Source organism: Bos indicus, chromosome 12 (assembly GCF_029378745.1).
Source record: "Bos indicus isolate NIAB-ARS_2022 breed Sahiwal x Tharparkar chromosome 12, NIAB-ARS_B.indTharparkar_mat_pri_1.0, whole genome shotgun sequence".
NCBI classification, from domain to species: Eukaryota; Metazoa; Chordata; class Mammalia; order Artiodactyla; family Bovidae; genus Bos; species Bos indicus.
The window spans coordinates 34,218,340-34,233,997 of NC_091771.1; the positions used below are offsets into that span (position 1 = coordinate 34,218,340).

At 47.1% G+C, this 15,658-nt stretch overlaps 1 protein-coding gene across 2 annotated transcripts in view; it reads left to right on the forward strand.

The window, feature by feature from the left end:
* MIPEP (mitochondrial intermediate peptidase) overlaps nucleotides 1–4,650 on the forward strand; it is an 85,505-nt gene extending 80,855 nt beyond the window's left edge. For both annotated transcript variants that reach the window (XM_070800280.1, XM_019971500.2), the window contains one exon: nucleotides 4,389–4,650. In XM_070800280.1, the coding sequence (XP_070656381.1) occupies nucleotides 4,389–4,486 (98 nt within the window). In that variant the 3' untranslated portion in view covers nucleotides 4,487–4,650. The remainder of the gene's footprint in view (nucleotides 1–4,388) is intronic.
* The last annotated feature ends 11,008 nt before the right edge of the window (nucleotides 4,651–15,658 follow it).

Here is a 15,658-nt window from a genome sequence, read left to right on the forward strand (position 1 = left end):
ATGAACTGTTGGGATGGGTGTTCAAACCCGAGGGCGGTCCACGGTCTGTGTGGATGACCCGTGGTCCGGTGCATCCCGTGAACTGTTGGGATGGGTGCTCAAACCCGAGGGTGGTCCGTGGTCTGCGTGGATGACCCGTGGTCCAGCACATCCCGTGAACTGTTGGGATGGGTGTTCAAACCCGAGGGCGGTCCACGGTCTGCGTGGATGACCCGTGGTCCGGCGCATCCCGTGAACTGTTGGGATGGGTGTTCAGGCCCGAGGGCAGTTCACGTGGATGACCTGCAGTCCGGGGTGTCCCATGTTGCCGGAGCCACGGCAGCTGAGTGTGTGGGCCAGTCACAGGCTGTCTCAGTGCTTCTGGTCCCTTCTTGTTTAAATTGTGGTAAAGTGTGTATCACACAAAATGTCCCGTTCTTACCGCTGTGAACGTGCAGTTCAGTGCACCTCAGCCCCGTGTGGCCATCGCCGCTGTTCATCCCCAGGACTCCTCCCCATCCCCATGTTCTCTTCAGTAAACCTTGTATCACAGCTGCTAACAGGTAGAAAATGGGTTGATTTTAGTTACCACGTCTGTTTCCTTTCCCAAGATAAAGTTATGTCATCAAAAGCAGATGGAAAAGCCAGAGAATACAAAGCAAGCCATGATTCATTAGCTGGATAATCAGCTTGGGATTGTGTCCGATGATAAAACCCTAAATACTTGATCACAGACAGCATTTTGAAATTCAACTTGTGCAGAAAATAAGCAACCTCATCCTTCAGCCCTTGAACTTTCACTCTGATGGTTCTTGTTACCAGTTACAGGGCCTTTCCCACGTGTTCAGTGCACATTATTCAATTCTTACAGCAGTCAAGCTGTGTAGACGACACTCTGCTGGTGTTCTGGTCTTTAGACACACACCTCACTCACCAGTCGGCCTCCGCTCAGGCTGCCTCTTGCAGGAGTGAGTCTCCGAAGTCCAGTCTGGGCTGAAGGCCCTGAACCGGGTGCTTGACCAGGGTTACTCACCAAGCTCTGGCTCTAACCACCAGTGCCCTCTTTAGAGGCACCTTCAGTCTTGTTCAGGAAAGGAGAAATTTATCTTTCTGTTGTATTCTTCCTCGCTAACCCTTCAGAAGGAGACTTTGGGACAGTCAGCAGAGAGAACAGCCAGAAATTTGAGGTTGTAAGATGCTGGGCTAAGCCAAGGAATGTTCCCTTTGGCCTGAAAGCCCAACGTGCCTGGCGCTGGCCCCCACGGCAGCTCCCCTGGGGTGTTCAGAGCTGGGCTGTGGTCCCTAAACAGATGACGCCTGTAGGCCTTAACTCTCATAGAAACCTGGCTGGCGTACCTTCATTTGAGCCAAGTACCGGCACTGTGCCTTAAATGTAGGAGTATGCTTGGCTTTTATCTCTGATTTAGAAAGAACTGGGGGGTGACCCACCCTGGCCGCCTCAGGTGTTGAGGGCCTGGTCTCGTGGGTGTAGGGGCCACACCCGCCCCTCTCATGGGCTCCGGGACACACACGCAGCCCTTGAGCGCCTGCCACATCATGAGGCCCAGAGACAGAAGGGCAGATCCTTCCAGTTCCACCAGGAAAGAAGCAATTTCAGGAGGAACCACGCACTCTGGAGAGAGCATCCCCGTCTTCTTGCCCTACCCCCAGCACACCCCCCACCACAGCAGGTGGGGCTGGGGGGCAGAGATGGACTCTCCCCTGTCTCAGGCCAAGACAGCTCTCACTGCCCGCCAGTGACCCGAAGAGATCTGATAGTAAAGCTTGCCTGTATGTCACCTGTTTCTGATATCTGTGGAAAGATGTGGTTATTTAAATGAGAAAAGAAAGAGCAGAAAGCACTTGCTTTTACTCCAAACCCTGGGTTTAGAAAGTTGGTCCTCAAACAAAAATATCAGTGTCCCCCGGGTATCATTAAATTCTCTTTAATAACTTGTGAACTTATCTCTGTATCAGGTGGGAATCTTTTTGAAAGAAACCACCAACTCAGGCTGACCAAACAGAAAGGAATTTGAGGGAACAGTGCAGAGGCGGCCACAGAGTCAGGGGGTGAAGCAAAAGCCAGCTGAGAAAGCAGCTTCTGGGCTCCATGTCGGGGTAGACGATCCACTTGGGCACCCGTACCAGCTCACTGCCCTGGTGTCCACAGGCCTCCCGTCATTGTGACTGGGAGTGGGTCCCTGGGTGGCACAGGGCTGGCACCAAGCTGGGTTAGGAAGGCAGGAGGCCCCGTACCTGGGGCCCAGCTGCCCCCCAGACGCCCCAGTGTGGTGGCCAGGATGGCGTCCCCTGCGGGCACACACATAACCCGCAGCTAGCAGCCCCCGAGTGGCAGGCTACGGCGCTGCACACAGGCCAGCACCCAGCTTGTGTGGTGCAAGCTACGGCTATGGCGCTGCACACAGGCAAGCACCCAGAGCCCGCCCCGGAACCCCTGGAGACCCTAGTTCACTGCTGTCAGGCCTGGGACAGCCTCCCGGTCCTCCAAGGTCGTGAACACACTGGTTTAGCAGAGCAGTCGAGACAGGAACGTTTGGGCTTGCCCCAGGTTTTATCAGCCCGTTCGCCTCTCGGGGAAAAGGAGGAGGAAAATAAATGAAATCGTCATCGTAACTGCTTTACGGGCTGTTCCCTGTGGGCCTGTGGAGGGTGGGCAGGTGGGACTCTGCTTCCCTGAGGGTTCCCTGCAGCTGGTCTGTCTTACACCTCCACCCACGTGTCCCTCTGAGGGGGAAAGTTACCCTCAGTTTTGTTTTACAGTCTCAGCTCCCTGTGCCCCCCACCCCTGCCCTCCAGAGAATGAGTGTCAACTCCACCCGCTCTGGACTTGGCCCTCCAGCGGGTTCTGGGGGCGCCTACAAAACTGCTCATCTCATCGCCACCCTTTTAAGACTTAAGACTTGACACAGAGAACATCTTCACCAGCTTTATAAAAAAAATCCACGTGTTGCTGGAATCTTTACCATCTACATATGTAAATGCTAAATTCAGTTTTTCTTATTTGTGGAACTGCCTGAAAACATTTTGTTTTTAATTCCCTGTGTAGAAGTTGTTAGTTCATGTTGACACTTGCAAACACTTAGATCTAACTAAAGTGAGGACACTGCAGCCGTGTGGCAGGAGCATTCCCGCCCCGGTAAGTTGGTGCGTCATCTCTGAACCTTCATCTTCACCGGTCGCAGCACACACACCACGGTCCAACCACTCCTCTTGGGCCAGGTTTTAGTTAAAACTCCCCCGAGCGTGTGTGCATCTCTCTGCTTGCCCCACGGCGGCCATCCTCTGAGATGCAGAAGTGGCTGCAGGTGGCCCTGGAGAGGGTGTGGCCCTGAGGTGAAGGGTTCTGTGTCCGTGGACAGCTGGTGGAGGTAACAGGAACACTTCAAGGGACTGGCGGCCGCACTTCACTGCACAGGTCAGCCCCACCTTCTGACAGTTCTAACCATTTAATTAGAAGCAGTTTGTAATTACAGGATGTTTCAAATGTTACAAGGAAGGGAATGGTGAAACAGGATAACACATCTGACCAAAAGTCATGTTTCAGTGTTTGCCCCACAACTATTCTCTGCATGAGAACCCTGGCCCATGGGAAATGCGCAAACGGGGTTTACTGCTCTGCTTACGTGAAAGCCTGTGTCTCAAAGACACGGAGTGGAAGGCGCTGCCTGGCCATCGTCAGAGCCATCACATCTCATGACTATTTTACTATAAAAAAAAAATTGCTTTGAACTTTAGTTTTGCAATTAAAGACACAGCAACAAAATTCTCTTCCAAGAGCCGTCCTTATTCCTCAGATGGTCCCTGCGATGGAGATGTGAGGACCTGGATTTGAATGCAGATGAAAGTGTTTTGGGCTGTGGTGAGACTATGACAGCATCCGTATTGTTGCTGAGCACGTGGGGTCTCGTGAGGGGCTGTCGAGGACGTGTTGGCACGGCTGCTGTGTGTCCACTGTACAAGCCAGGCCTTGGCCAGCCCCAGTGGCCGTGTTCCCCAGTGGGGGTGACCGTGTCTGTGGGTCCAGCCCTAGGCCTGCCCAAAGCTCTCTATGCTCCACTGCAGATGGTGGCCTGGGTGGGAGCACCCCCGGCCCCCAAACGTGGTTCCTTGCACTCCTGGTCAAGTGGGCTCCAAGGGTGTAGTAATATCTCCAAAACATATTTGGGTCTAAATCTCTAAGCTAAGTGTTGGTGAGATAGTATAAAAAAGGCAATAAAACAAGAAACCACTCAGAGCCCAGGCACTGCCTGGACACCCTGAAATGGCCTCGTTCCCAGCTTGCAGCTCCTGAGGCCGAGTGTCCCCGACTGTGTGGACGTGCTGTCCATCTCTTTCGCTCTGTGCTGCCCCTGAGCGAGCTGGCTGACCGTCTGTCTCTCTGTTGGCAGGTATGCTTCAGAAGCGTCCTTCTATCGACGACTTCGTAAACACCCTCGTTTCCGACCTGGACCTAGACTTCGAGACCTTCCTCATGGATTCTACGTGAGGGAGACACCTGAGTCCTTGAGATCAGGGTCATGGTGACGCTGATTCTGTTGTAAGCGCTGCAGCTACAAACACTTGTTTCTGAGTTCCGTATTCACTTCTGTGATAACTTGTGAAAAGCCTCAAACCCGTGGATCTTGGAATAAATAATTTTTTTTTAAATTATGCTGGCTTTTAGCTTGTTTGGCAGATTCTGCATGATTTCTGAAGACAACTGTATAGGTGGCTGAAAGTGGAGCAGTCAGTTATGGCGGTGGAGAAACCACGTGTGGTCTCCACAGTGCGTGTGAGTGGCTGCCCTGGCTCCTCCCGCGAGGTCAGGGATGGACCGCACAGGCGCACCTCTGACCTGACGAGAAATACACAGAACTGCAGCACAGCAAGGGAGTCGTGTGTCAAGTTCAGCCTCTGACGAATCTGGAACCGAGATGCAAACGCTGTCTCTGTCCTAAACATCACTGCATACCGTATCGCCATGTGTTAATTACAGGAAGGACTTTTTTTTTAGGTCAAAGTGAGTTTATTGTCCAAACATCATAATCTAATTGCGTCCAGAACCATTTTCAAGTCCACCTAATTTAAGCTAGTCACAAAAAACAGTTTATTATTTTTAAAAATCGCTTCACACTGAAAAGATAGGCCCTCTGAAGAGGCAGCTTGGCCGTACCACATCACCATCGTAGGCAGGACGGCACTGTCTCTTGCGCTTCCTAGAAACTTTCCGTGTGTACTGACCATGCCACTTCAGCACTGGCTCGCACGCCTACCACACACACACACACACACACACACACACACACACACACACACACACACCTCATAGAGCACATGGTGAGAGGAACGTTGACTTACTGTTGTATCACACTCGTTTTAAAGCAAAGAAATTATAATAAAAGAAAGTCTAAGACAAGAAGCTAAGAGAGCAAGTGATCAGAGGTACGTGCTACAAGGGTAATGAACATAATGAAAGAAATCCAACTGCCCCATGGACGCTGGGGATTTCAGAGTCGGCCAAGAGCAAGAAACTGAACTGATTGAAGAAAACCACGAGGTTTTTTTAAAGGACAGGCATCTGTCAAAATACACTGGCTGTGGTAACAGTTACAGTCTGCGAGGCATGTTCTGCAAAGTTCTAAGCAAAGGGAGGAACGCAGCAGCTACAGCATACGGAGATATGTTTGCTGACAGCTTCTGGAGACCTAAGCCAAGAAACAGGTCTGACAGCCCTCTCTCATCTAGAAGCAGAGACCTAGGGATGTGGAGCCAGGGTTCCAGCTGAAGGGACTGTAAGACGGTTCAGATCAGTTGCTCAGTCGTGTCCAACTCTTTGTGACCCCATGAATCGCAGCACGCCAGGCCTCCCTGTCCATCACCAACTCCCGGAGTTTACTCAAACTCACGTCCATCAAGTCAGTGATGCCATCCAGCCATCTCATCCTCTGTCGTCCCCTTCTCCTCCTGCCCCCAATCCCTCCCAGCATCAGGGTCTTTTCCAATGAGTCAACTCTTCGCATGAGGTGGCCAAAGTTTTGGAGTTTCAGCTTTAGCATCAGTCCTTCCAATGAACACCCAGGACTGATCTCCTTTAGGATGGACTGGTTGGATCTCCTTGCAGTCCAAGGGACTCTCAAGAGTCTTCTCCAACACCACAGTTCAAAAGCATCAGTTCTTCGGCGCTCAGCTTTCTTCACCGTCCAACTCTCACATCCATACATGACCACTGGAAAAACCAAAGTCTTGACAGTATTTAATAAGTTTTTCCTGCCTTCAAAGTCAAGGATTTAATTACAGGCTTTAGTTTAAAATGACACCTGCTAGCAGCCTCTTCCAGCTTCTCACTGAAAGACCAGTGACGAAGCAAAAAGGCAAGGTTAAAAATCCCCAAAACTAGGACACATGTCCAACCTTCTCCAGGCTAGAAACAGATGAGTCACATGGAGAAACGTCAGTGATCCCCCCCACCATGCAGGTCCACCTGGATGCTGGGGCAGGGGGCTCCTGAGGTGTCACACGGCTAACACACCTGAGGTCTCACAGCTGCACACCTGAGGTCTCACACGGCTAACATACTGCACTCCAGCCCGGGAGCAGCACCCTGCAAACCACCTGTTGCCCTTCTGCCTTCATCCTCTCCTGGCTCCTCCCCTGTTGAATTTCTCTGTGAACACGTGGAAACACCAATGCCCAGAGGATCCTTGGGTAGGAAGGAGGGCAGGCCTGCAGCCGTGGCCCTGCCCCTCATCCCATGGGAGCTGAGGGGTGATGCAGGCCATGGGCAGAGCTGGGTGTGCCCCCCTCCCTGCCCATGGTCTCTGAGCTGGGGAAGGGATATACTTGCTGGACACAAACGCTGACTCTCGTCTGGGAAACGGACCTGGAGACACTGACACCAACCTGCTGTCAGTTATAGGTAAGTTTGAAGAGGACCTTCGGCAGCTCCAGGTGTACCCGGCACCGAGCCCCTGGGCCTATCTCCTCCCTCTTCAGTGAGGGTGAGCGAGCGGCACAGGAAATCACAGGGAGCCTCAGAGAAAGGAAGGGAGAGTTACCTGAAAGATGCCAGAAGATCCCAACTTGGAACGTTACTTTGTTTTTAAATATTTTGTGTTGAGGTCTAGCCAACCAACAATGTGGTAGTTTCAGGTGATCAGCGAAGGGACCCAGCCGTACATATACATGTATCTGCTCTCCCCCAGACTCCCCTGTGTCCAGGCTGCCATATGACATTGAGCAGAGGTCCCTGTTGCTCTAGACTAGGTCCTTGTTGGTTACTCATTTTAAATGTAGCAGTGCAGGACACTGTTTTTAAAGGGACGAAGGCACATTGCAGAAAACACCTCAGCTATTCTTAGACTTGAGAAAACGGTCTTTATGAAGCTGAAAGCCATCAAGAAAGAACAGGCAGAAATTTAAAAATAAGAGAAGCTAAAAAAAGACAGAGTAAGAAGAAAAGTGGAGAAACTGATTACGGTGCAGTGATTTAAAACACTATCAGAGCAAACAGGAGCAGAACTGCCAAGGAGACATGAAGAGCGCTCTGAGTGTGGGTTAAGTGCAGACACGCTGTGAGAGCCGGGAGCCAGGGAGCAGCCAAGGGTTCCAGGTGGAGCCAGGACGGCTGGGACAGAAGCAGTCACCACGCCCTAGTTCTCGTGTCCTCCTGTGTCCCCAGAGCTCAGGACAGTGACCAGCACATCGCGGGAGCTCTGCCGAAGACACGCCCTTCAGTGAATTTAAGGAAACTCTTCTAAGATTAAAAAAAAAAAAAAGAATGTGTAATTTCAGAGGGAATCTTTTCTGGCTGCCCAACAATGTAATGTGCTAAATGCCACTGAACTATGCAATCAGAAATGGCTTAAACAGTAAAATTTTTGTTGTGTATGTTTTTAAAGTATGTTGTGTATGTATTTAAAGCTAAATAAATGCAAGCAGAGAGAGAAGCGAATCCTGCATTCCAGATCAAAACAAAACAGTGGAGAGAGACCCCAACGAGACAAAATCCGCCTTGTCTTTTGAGAACTTAAATATAATCGAGATTATAAGCCAACTGACCTCCAGTGGGACATTTCTCAGGAGTTGTTAGTGTTCCACAAACTTGGAAGGGTCCTCTGTTCCATACATTTGGGAAATACAAGTGAGCTGTGAGTTTCACCATCTCAGCAGCAGACCCATCCACAACACATTTCCTGAATGTGTGTGATGACAGCACCCACCTTTGTTGGAGGACCTACCAGTGATATTCTTCAAAACACTAGGGACTAGGTGCTAAAAACCATCCAGCGAGTAACAAGGGGCTTACATGTAAAGGAACAAAACTCACGGTGTTCTAGAAGTCAGTGGTTCATCACTGTGAAAAGTTGAAGGACAGTGAAGTTTTGAGAGGCGAAGGCTAAGATGCAGAATGGCATTCTCAGATACACACAGGCTCTGGAAACTATCCAGCTTTGTACTTTTTCTTTAAAAATCACTGGAAGAATAAGTAATTTAGATCAAGAGTCAAAGCAGAGGAAACCCCAAGGAGCTCCTGAGAATGCTAGGGGTCACTGCCTCTCTTCTCTACTACAGCTGGATAGAGCATAATAGCAAATTATTTTATTATGAATGCTTTTCCTTGTGATGGGAATAAACCCATAACACAGAAGTTTCTCTGGGAAAAATTCTCTCCTGTACTTAGGGCTTACCACCAGCTTCCAAAAACCCAATTTAAACTACTTGTGAAAATGTAAACAGGAAAAAAAAATCCAGAGAACTGAAGAATAATGAATAAAATGTTACTGTGATTGTCTTTAATATTGAGATTTTGGCCTTTTTTTCCCCTTCTATTTCCAAATTAAAAAAAAATAGGCAATGTGTTAATTTAAAAGTAATTTAAAATTTACAGAAAGTTTAATCATGACAGCCAAATGTAAAAGTGTGTTTCCAGTTCTGAAGAAACGTTAATACCTGGATGATGTAAGCAAGTTCAGAAAATGTCTCTGAGACATTCAGGCACAATCTGTATGGGCAGAAATTGCATGGATACCCAGGCTTCAGGCTGATTTCCTCTCAGTGGTTGAGATAAGTATGAACAGCAGTGCCTGACATTCATTTTCAGTTCATGAAGAACTTTATCACATGGTCGTCCTGCCTGTGGCCTGCTGGCAGGAGGTCACAGGGCAGGTGGTGTCGGGACACTGTTGTGATTGTGGGGCAGGCAGGCCGGCCACGTGTCGGCCACTGGGCTGGTCATGCTGATGCGGGACTCCTGGCCTGCGCCCGTCCCGGCACCGCGTCTTCAGAGAGGATGTAGTCTTCTGCAGGCACCCACGTGCACGTTCAGACAGAGCGCTGGGCGCTCACACAACCCACCGGGCCACACAGCCTGAGGGCGCTTGTGGACCTCCTGCTTGAAGAAGCCCATGCCCATGGACAGACCACAGATGTGACATGTTACAGCATCAGACCAGGAGGGACGAGGTGGGGGGATGGAGAGAGGAGGCCACTTGCAAAATTCACCTACAGAACTTGCTGTCTATGATTGGGGGTGGGTGGCACCTACGAGCTCATCTCAATTGTGATTCGACTTTAGAAAACTGTGTGGGAAGCAGCACCGGAACAAGCCTGGGGGGGCCACTGGGACCGTCCGTTGGGTTCATAAACAGCTTAACCTATACCTCTCGAGTAAGACCAACAGCAGCAATGAGCTGCCCTCCAGGCCTGTCCCCGCGCCGCACCTACACAGACCAGCAGGTGCTGGGTGCCCTTCTGCCCTCCAGACACCCTGCAGCCAGGGTGACTGCCCTCCACAGGCAGCTTACCTGTTCATTGTTTCCTCCAACTTTCATTATGCCTTGGGTGAATGCTTAGCCTATTAATTTTCAGCCTATCTTCTTTTCTGAGATATGCATTTAAGTCTATCAACTTTCTCCTCCTCAGGGACCCTGGACTTCTTATCAACCTACCTAGGAATTGACTCATTTTCATTGCACTATGGTCAGAATCCATATTCTCTACTATTTGTCTTCTGCAGTTTACTGACACCAACCTTACAGCCCTGTGTACGGTCACTGCTGTAAACATGTTAGGTGCAGTTGGGAAGAACTATAAAACGTGTATTTTATAGTTGTTAGGTGCAAGATGCATTTTCTTTATCTATTGTCTGCTTAATCTGCTGTAATACAACTGAAAGATGTACTAAAACCCTCTTGCCATAACTGGGGATTTACCTATTTATCACCATAATTTCGGAGAAGGCAATGGCACCCCACTCCAGTACTCTTGCCTGGAAAATCCCATGGATGGAAGAGCCTGGTGGGCTGCAGTCCATGGGGTCGCAAAGAGTCAGACACGACTGAGTGACATCACTTTCACTTTTCACTTTCATGCATTGGAGAAGGAAATGGCAACCCACTCCAGTGTTGTTGCCTGGAGAGTCCCAGGGATGGGGGAGCCTGGTGGGCTGCCGTCTATGGGGTCATACAGAGTCGGACATGACTGAAGCGACTTAGCAGCAGCAGCAGCACCATAATTTGGTCAATTTTTGCTTTTAGATTTGAGGCCTCACTGCTAATTACAAACAAATTTAGGAATATTTTATCTTCCTGGTAAAATTTTAAATCATTATGATATGATTCTCTTTATCTCTAGTTATACTTTTTAGCTGACAACTTATTTTGACTAATTCATTATAACTACACGTATTTTCTTTTGTTTAAATTTGCATGATGTCTTTTTTGCTCCTTCACTACATCATTACACGTTTGGTGTGTCTTTACATGCTATAGAGCATTTACAGTTTAGAGCATGTCTTTACAATTATAGAGCGTGTCTATACATGCTGCTATATTGCTTCTCATTCTGATATTCTGTCTTTTAACTGGATCACTTAGTTCATTTATGTTTCGTGTGAAGCACTAGTGATTTTCTGGGCAACTCAGAACACTCAAAAAGTGGGCTGAAATCCTACAAGAGCTACTTTTCTGGTTCTCCTTACTCCTGTCAGCACCCGGTCCTAAAGCAGGGGAGCTACCCAAACGTCTGGCTGACCCTCACTCCCTGGAATGGCCCTGCAGGCCTGTCAGAAGTGTGGTGCAGTCTCAACACTGCCTTTTCCACACAAACATTTCCAGAGCAAAGACACCCTGAGTGCCGAAGCCCTCCTACTCTCCCCCTAGTCACAACCGGGTCCCTGTTACACGGTTAGCCCATGTGCCTGGTCCACCGTGACAGCAACCTGCAATCCTGCCCCTCAGAGACCTAAACACACAATCACCACGTGACCCAGCCACTCCACCCGTAATTCCACACCCAAAGTTACTGAAAGCACCAGTGCTCACAGCAGCGTTACTCACAACAGCCGAAAGGTGGGAGCGACCTGCCTGCCTACACCAGGTGAACGGGTTCACAATACATGATACATCGGTGTAACAGAACATCGTTTCACCGTAAGGAGGACTGAAGTGCTGACCCCTGCCACAACACGGATGAATCTCAAAAAGTCATGCTCAGTAGAAGAAGCCAGACACAAGAGGACAAATAATGGATGATTTTACTTAAAATAGGCAAAGTCATAGAGACAAAAATTAAAACAGAGGTTTCCATAGGTAATGGGGGAATTATGCTTGGAGTCACACAGAGAATGGTGATGGCTGCCCAACAATATAAATGTAATGAATGTGCACTTAATAGTGTCTAAGATGGAAAATGTGGTGTTGTGAACACTTAATCACAATGTTAAATGGTTATGCAATATACCAAAAACCCCTGAAGTATACACTTTAAATGAGTAAATGTTACAGTATATGAATTATATCTTAATAAAGCTATTTAAGAAATAAACCTCTAGGACTCCCCTGGTGACTCTGGTAAAGAATCCACCTGTCAACGCAGGGGACAAGGGTTTGATCCCTGGTCTCAGGAGATCTCGGCTCCACGTGCCACGGAGCAACTAAGCCCGTGCTCCACAACAAAAGATGCCACTGCAGTGAGAAGCCCACGCACCGCAATTAGAGAAAAGCCTGTGCAGTGACGAAGACCCAGCACAGCCAAAAATAATACATAAAAATGTTTAGAAGAGAATCTATAATTATACTTTATCTGTATTTATCTCCTCACTACACTATGAATGGACTGAGGCCAGATGCATACCCGTTCATGTTCATTCAGGGAATAACAGAGTGTCTGGTATGGCAGCCCATCTGGCTGCATCGTCACCAAGGCTCCAATGACAATCAGCAGATTCTTGCTAAATGGTCTTCTGCCTTAACAGATTCTTCCTAACACAACAGTTTTCTTCCTGAAACTGGTAGATATTTTTACTTCCTTTCCTTACTCTGTGGGTGACAAGCTCTAAAACATAATGTTTGATTGGAAGTGTGGCTGTTTCTGCATATGATGAAACAGTTCCATTTTGTTACGAAATTGTAACTTACCAAAAGTACCTAGTACACATTAATGCTCATAATTCTTATTTCTCTCTCCCTTTCAAGGCACATAAACACTTTTTATTTAGTTTTAACACCTTCAGAAATAGATGAAATGTCACATAAAGTTAGAATGAAGATGGGTTTTCTCTTGCTATGCAAACTGTCAATTTATCTTCTTCCTACAAGGTTTTTAGAAACATGAATGCTTTGTTGACTCTCTTGATTGCAAATGACAGGATGCAGAGTAACCTGAATAAAGTGGACAATTTCTTACAAAAATACTGTTAGAATGTCTCACAGCCACCCAAGGACAGTCAGCAGGAGTTAGGATGCTGTGGCTTCAAGTAAGATAGTTCTACAATCAACCGCAAAGGAAAGCACTGTCATGCCACATGGTTATGGGTGACCAAGGGAAAAGAGCCCTAAAAAGCTTCACATGCTGAGAAATTGGCCACTTCAGCGCTCACCGTGGAAGAGCTACTGGCGGGACATCCAGAGCCGCACCTGCCCGCTCTGCTTATGAAAGGGTCCTGGGCCCCAGCTCTTAAAAGAAGGGCTGTTTTCTAGAAGTCGACATTTCTCTTTTGTAGTTGACTGATACATTCCCAAGTATCATATATCAAAAGGGCCTGGAAAGAGAGTCAGAAACTCCAAGTTAGGAAACCAAGTCAGTTCAGCCTCTCTAAGGAGAAGATGCTGAGCCAGGAGATCACTTGGGGAAATGCCTGAAGGATACACGGGAGGTGGCAGAGGCAGCAGGTAGACACCAATGCAGGTCTGACACCTGTGAAAGGAGGGCGTGGAGGAAGAATCTCAGGCAGGAGGAGTCTCGACTCAGCCCAGGCCAGTGTGGAATCCCCACGTCAGAACTCCCAGCAGAGGGGTCTGCAGCCCTCGGAAATTACCCAGCATCCATAGGGAAATGGACTCCAACCAACCAAAACCAGCTTGAGAAAGACCAAGGTGGAGAACTCGCACTTCCCATGTCAAAACTGACCACAAAGTTACAGTAATCAAGACAGTATAGTACTGGAATTTGTCGTGTAGTGGTCGTGTCTGACTCTTTGCGACCCCATGGACTGTGTAGCCCACCAGGCTCCTCTGTCCATGGGATTCTCCAGGCAAGAATACTGGAGCGGGTTGCTATTTCCTTCTCCAGGAGATCTTCCCAATGCAGGGATCAAACCTATGTCTCCTGCATAGAGAGGCAGGGTTTTTTTTTTACCATTGAGCCACCAGGGACAGATAGACAGAACAAACTAAGAGTCCAGAAATAATGCTTTGCATTTATGGCCAACTGACTTTTGACAGGGTGCTAAAACAATTCAACAGAGAAAAGATTACTCTTTTCAAAAAATCAGAACAGCTGGATATCCACACAGTAAGAATGAAATTGTCCATCTACTTCACATCATATACAAAAATGGATTCAAAATGGAAGAGGGTCCTAAATATAAGAGCTAAAACTAGAAACAGCTATACATTTTTATGACTTTGGGTTAGACGGTGGTTTCTTAGATATGATACCAAAAGCACAAGAGACAACAGAAAAAAGAGATAAATGAGACTGCATCAGAATTTTAACCTTTTCAATTTTGCTGTAAATTAAACCAACAAGAAAATGAGAAGACAATCCACAGAATGGAAGAAAATAGTTGCAAATCCTATCTCTGATAAGGGACTTATAGGCAGATATAGTAAGAACTCTTGTGAATCAGTAATAAAATGACAACCCAATTAAAAATGGCAAAGGATCTGAATAGACATCTCCCCAAAGAATACATACAAATAGCCATACAAACAGGTGTACATATAAGCACTGAAAAATGCTCAAAATCATTAACCACCAGGGAAATTCAAATCAAAAGTAAAATAACATGACACAATTCAAATCAAAAGTAAAATAACATGACACCTTCATATCCACCAGGATGGCTAGAATAAAGCAGGCAGTAACGAGCGTTCGTGAGAAACTGGAAACCTATATCACGAATGGAAAATAGTAAAGCTGCTTTGGAAAACAGTTTGGTAGTTACTCAAAAAGTTAATCATGGAGTTATTATATCCCTCAGAAATTCCACCCTAGGTATATACCCAAGAAAATGAAATATGAATATATTGAGCATATCAAATATATTTGACACTGATATGAATAAAACCTATTTACATATACCTATGTGAAATATGTCCACCCCAAGTTTTTCACATGAATGTTCATAGAAAATGTATTTATAACAGCTAAAAGTATAACCAACTCACAGTTCATCAACTGATAAGCAGTATATCAATACAGTGGAATATTATTCAGCAGTAAAAACAAAATACTGCAACATAGTTGAGCCTCAAAAACATAATACTAAGTGAAAGGCCACAAACGGTGATTCCAATCCTGTTAAATGTCCAGAATAGTCAATTCTATAGATACAGAGACTAGATTAATGGTTGCCTAGGGCTGGGTGTGGAGGAATGGGGAGTGAGTGCTAGAAGGTATGGGGTTTCTTTTGGGGAAGATGAGAATGTTCTAGAATTAGTGGTGATGTTTGCATAAATCTGTGAATACCCTAAAAAGCATTGAATTATACACACAAAATGAGTGTGTGTATATGTGAATTTTACCTCAAAGTGTTCAAGATGAAAAAAGAAACGTGAAAAGCAGAAATGGTCCATGCTCAGTCATGGATTGGACGAACCCAGGGGAAGCATGGCCCCATTACACAGCGGTGGGCCTCCAGGCTTAGTTGGAACCGAGTCCTCTGCCAAGTTTATGATTAACCTCTGTATTCTAAACTTTATTCCCTTTCTTGTTCTGCACCTGTTTCCCTTCAAGAATGAGGAGTATCAAAGAAGCGGGGGCACTGTGATGCAGGAGGACCCCGTGGTCCTTCCTTTGTCAGACCCCTCTCCCCCGTGTCCTCCAACTGCCTCTTGTTTGTAGAAAAACTTTAGCCTCATAGGTCTTCACCGAGTTCCAAAGAGCAAATCGAATCAGAGAAGTAAGAAAATGCAGAAACAAAGGCAAATAGTCAAGCAATTCAAAACAGTAACTGTTTACCATTAAACAAAGTCAGACCTTTAGTTCCTCCTTAAGGGCTGTAGATAATAGTCTGAGCCATCTTTGAGCTGTTTTGCAGATAGTGAAACCCCCATCAGATGTAAGAAGTTAACTGCTGACTGAGCACAAGTAAATTGACCCCAAACACATTGGAACCAGGTTTATGCTGTTAATTCCTGATTACCTCACCACCAACAAATCAGAAGAATGTGCAGGA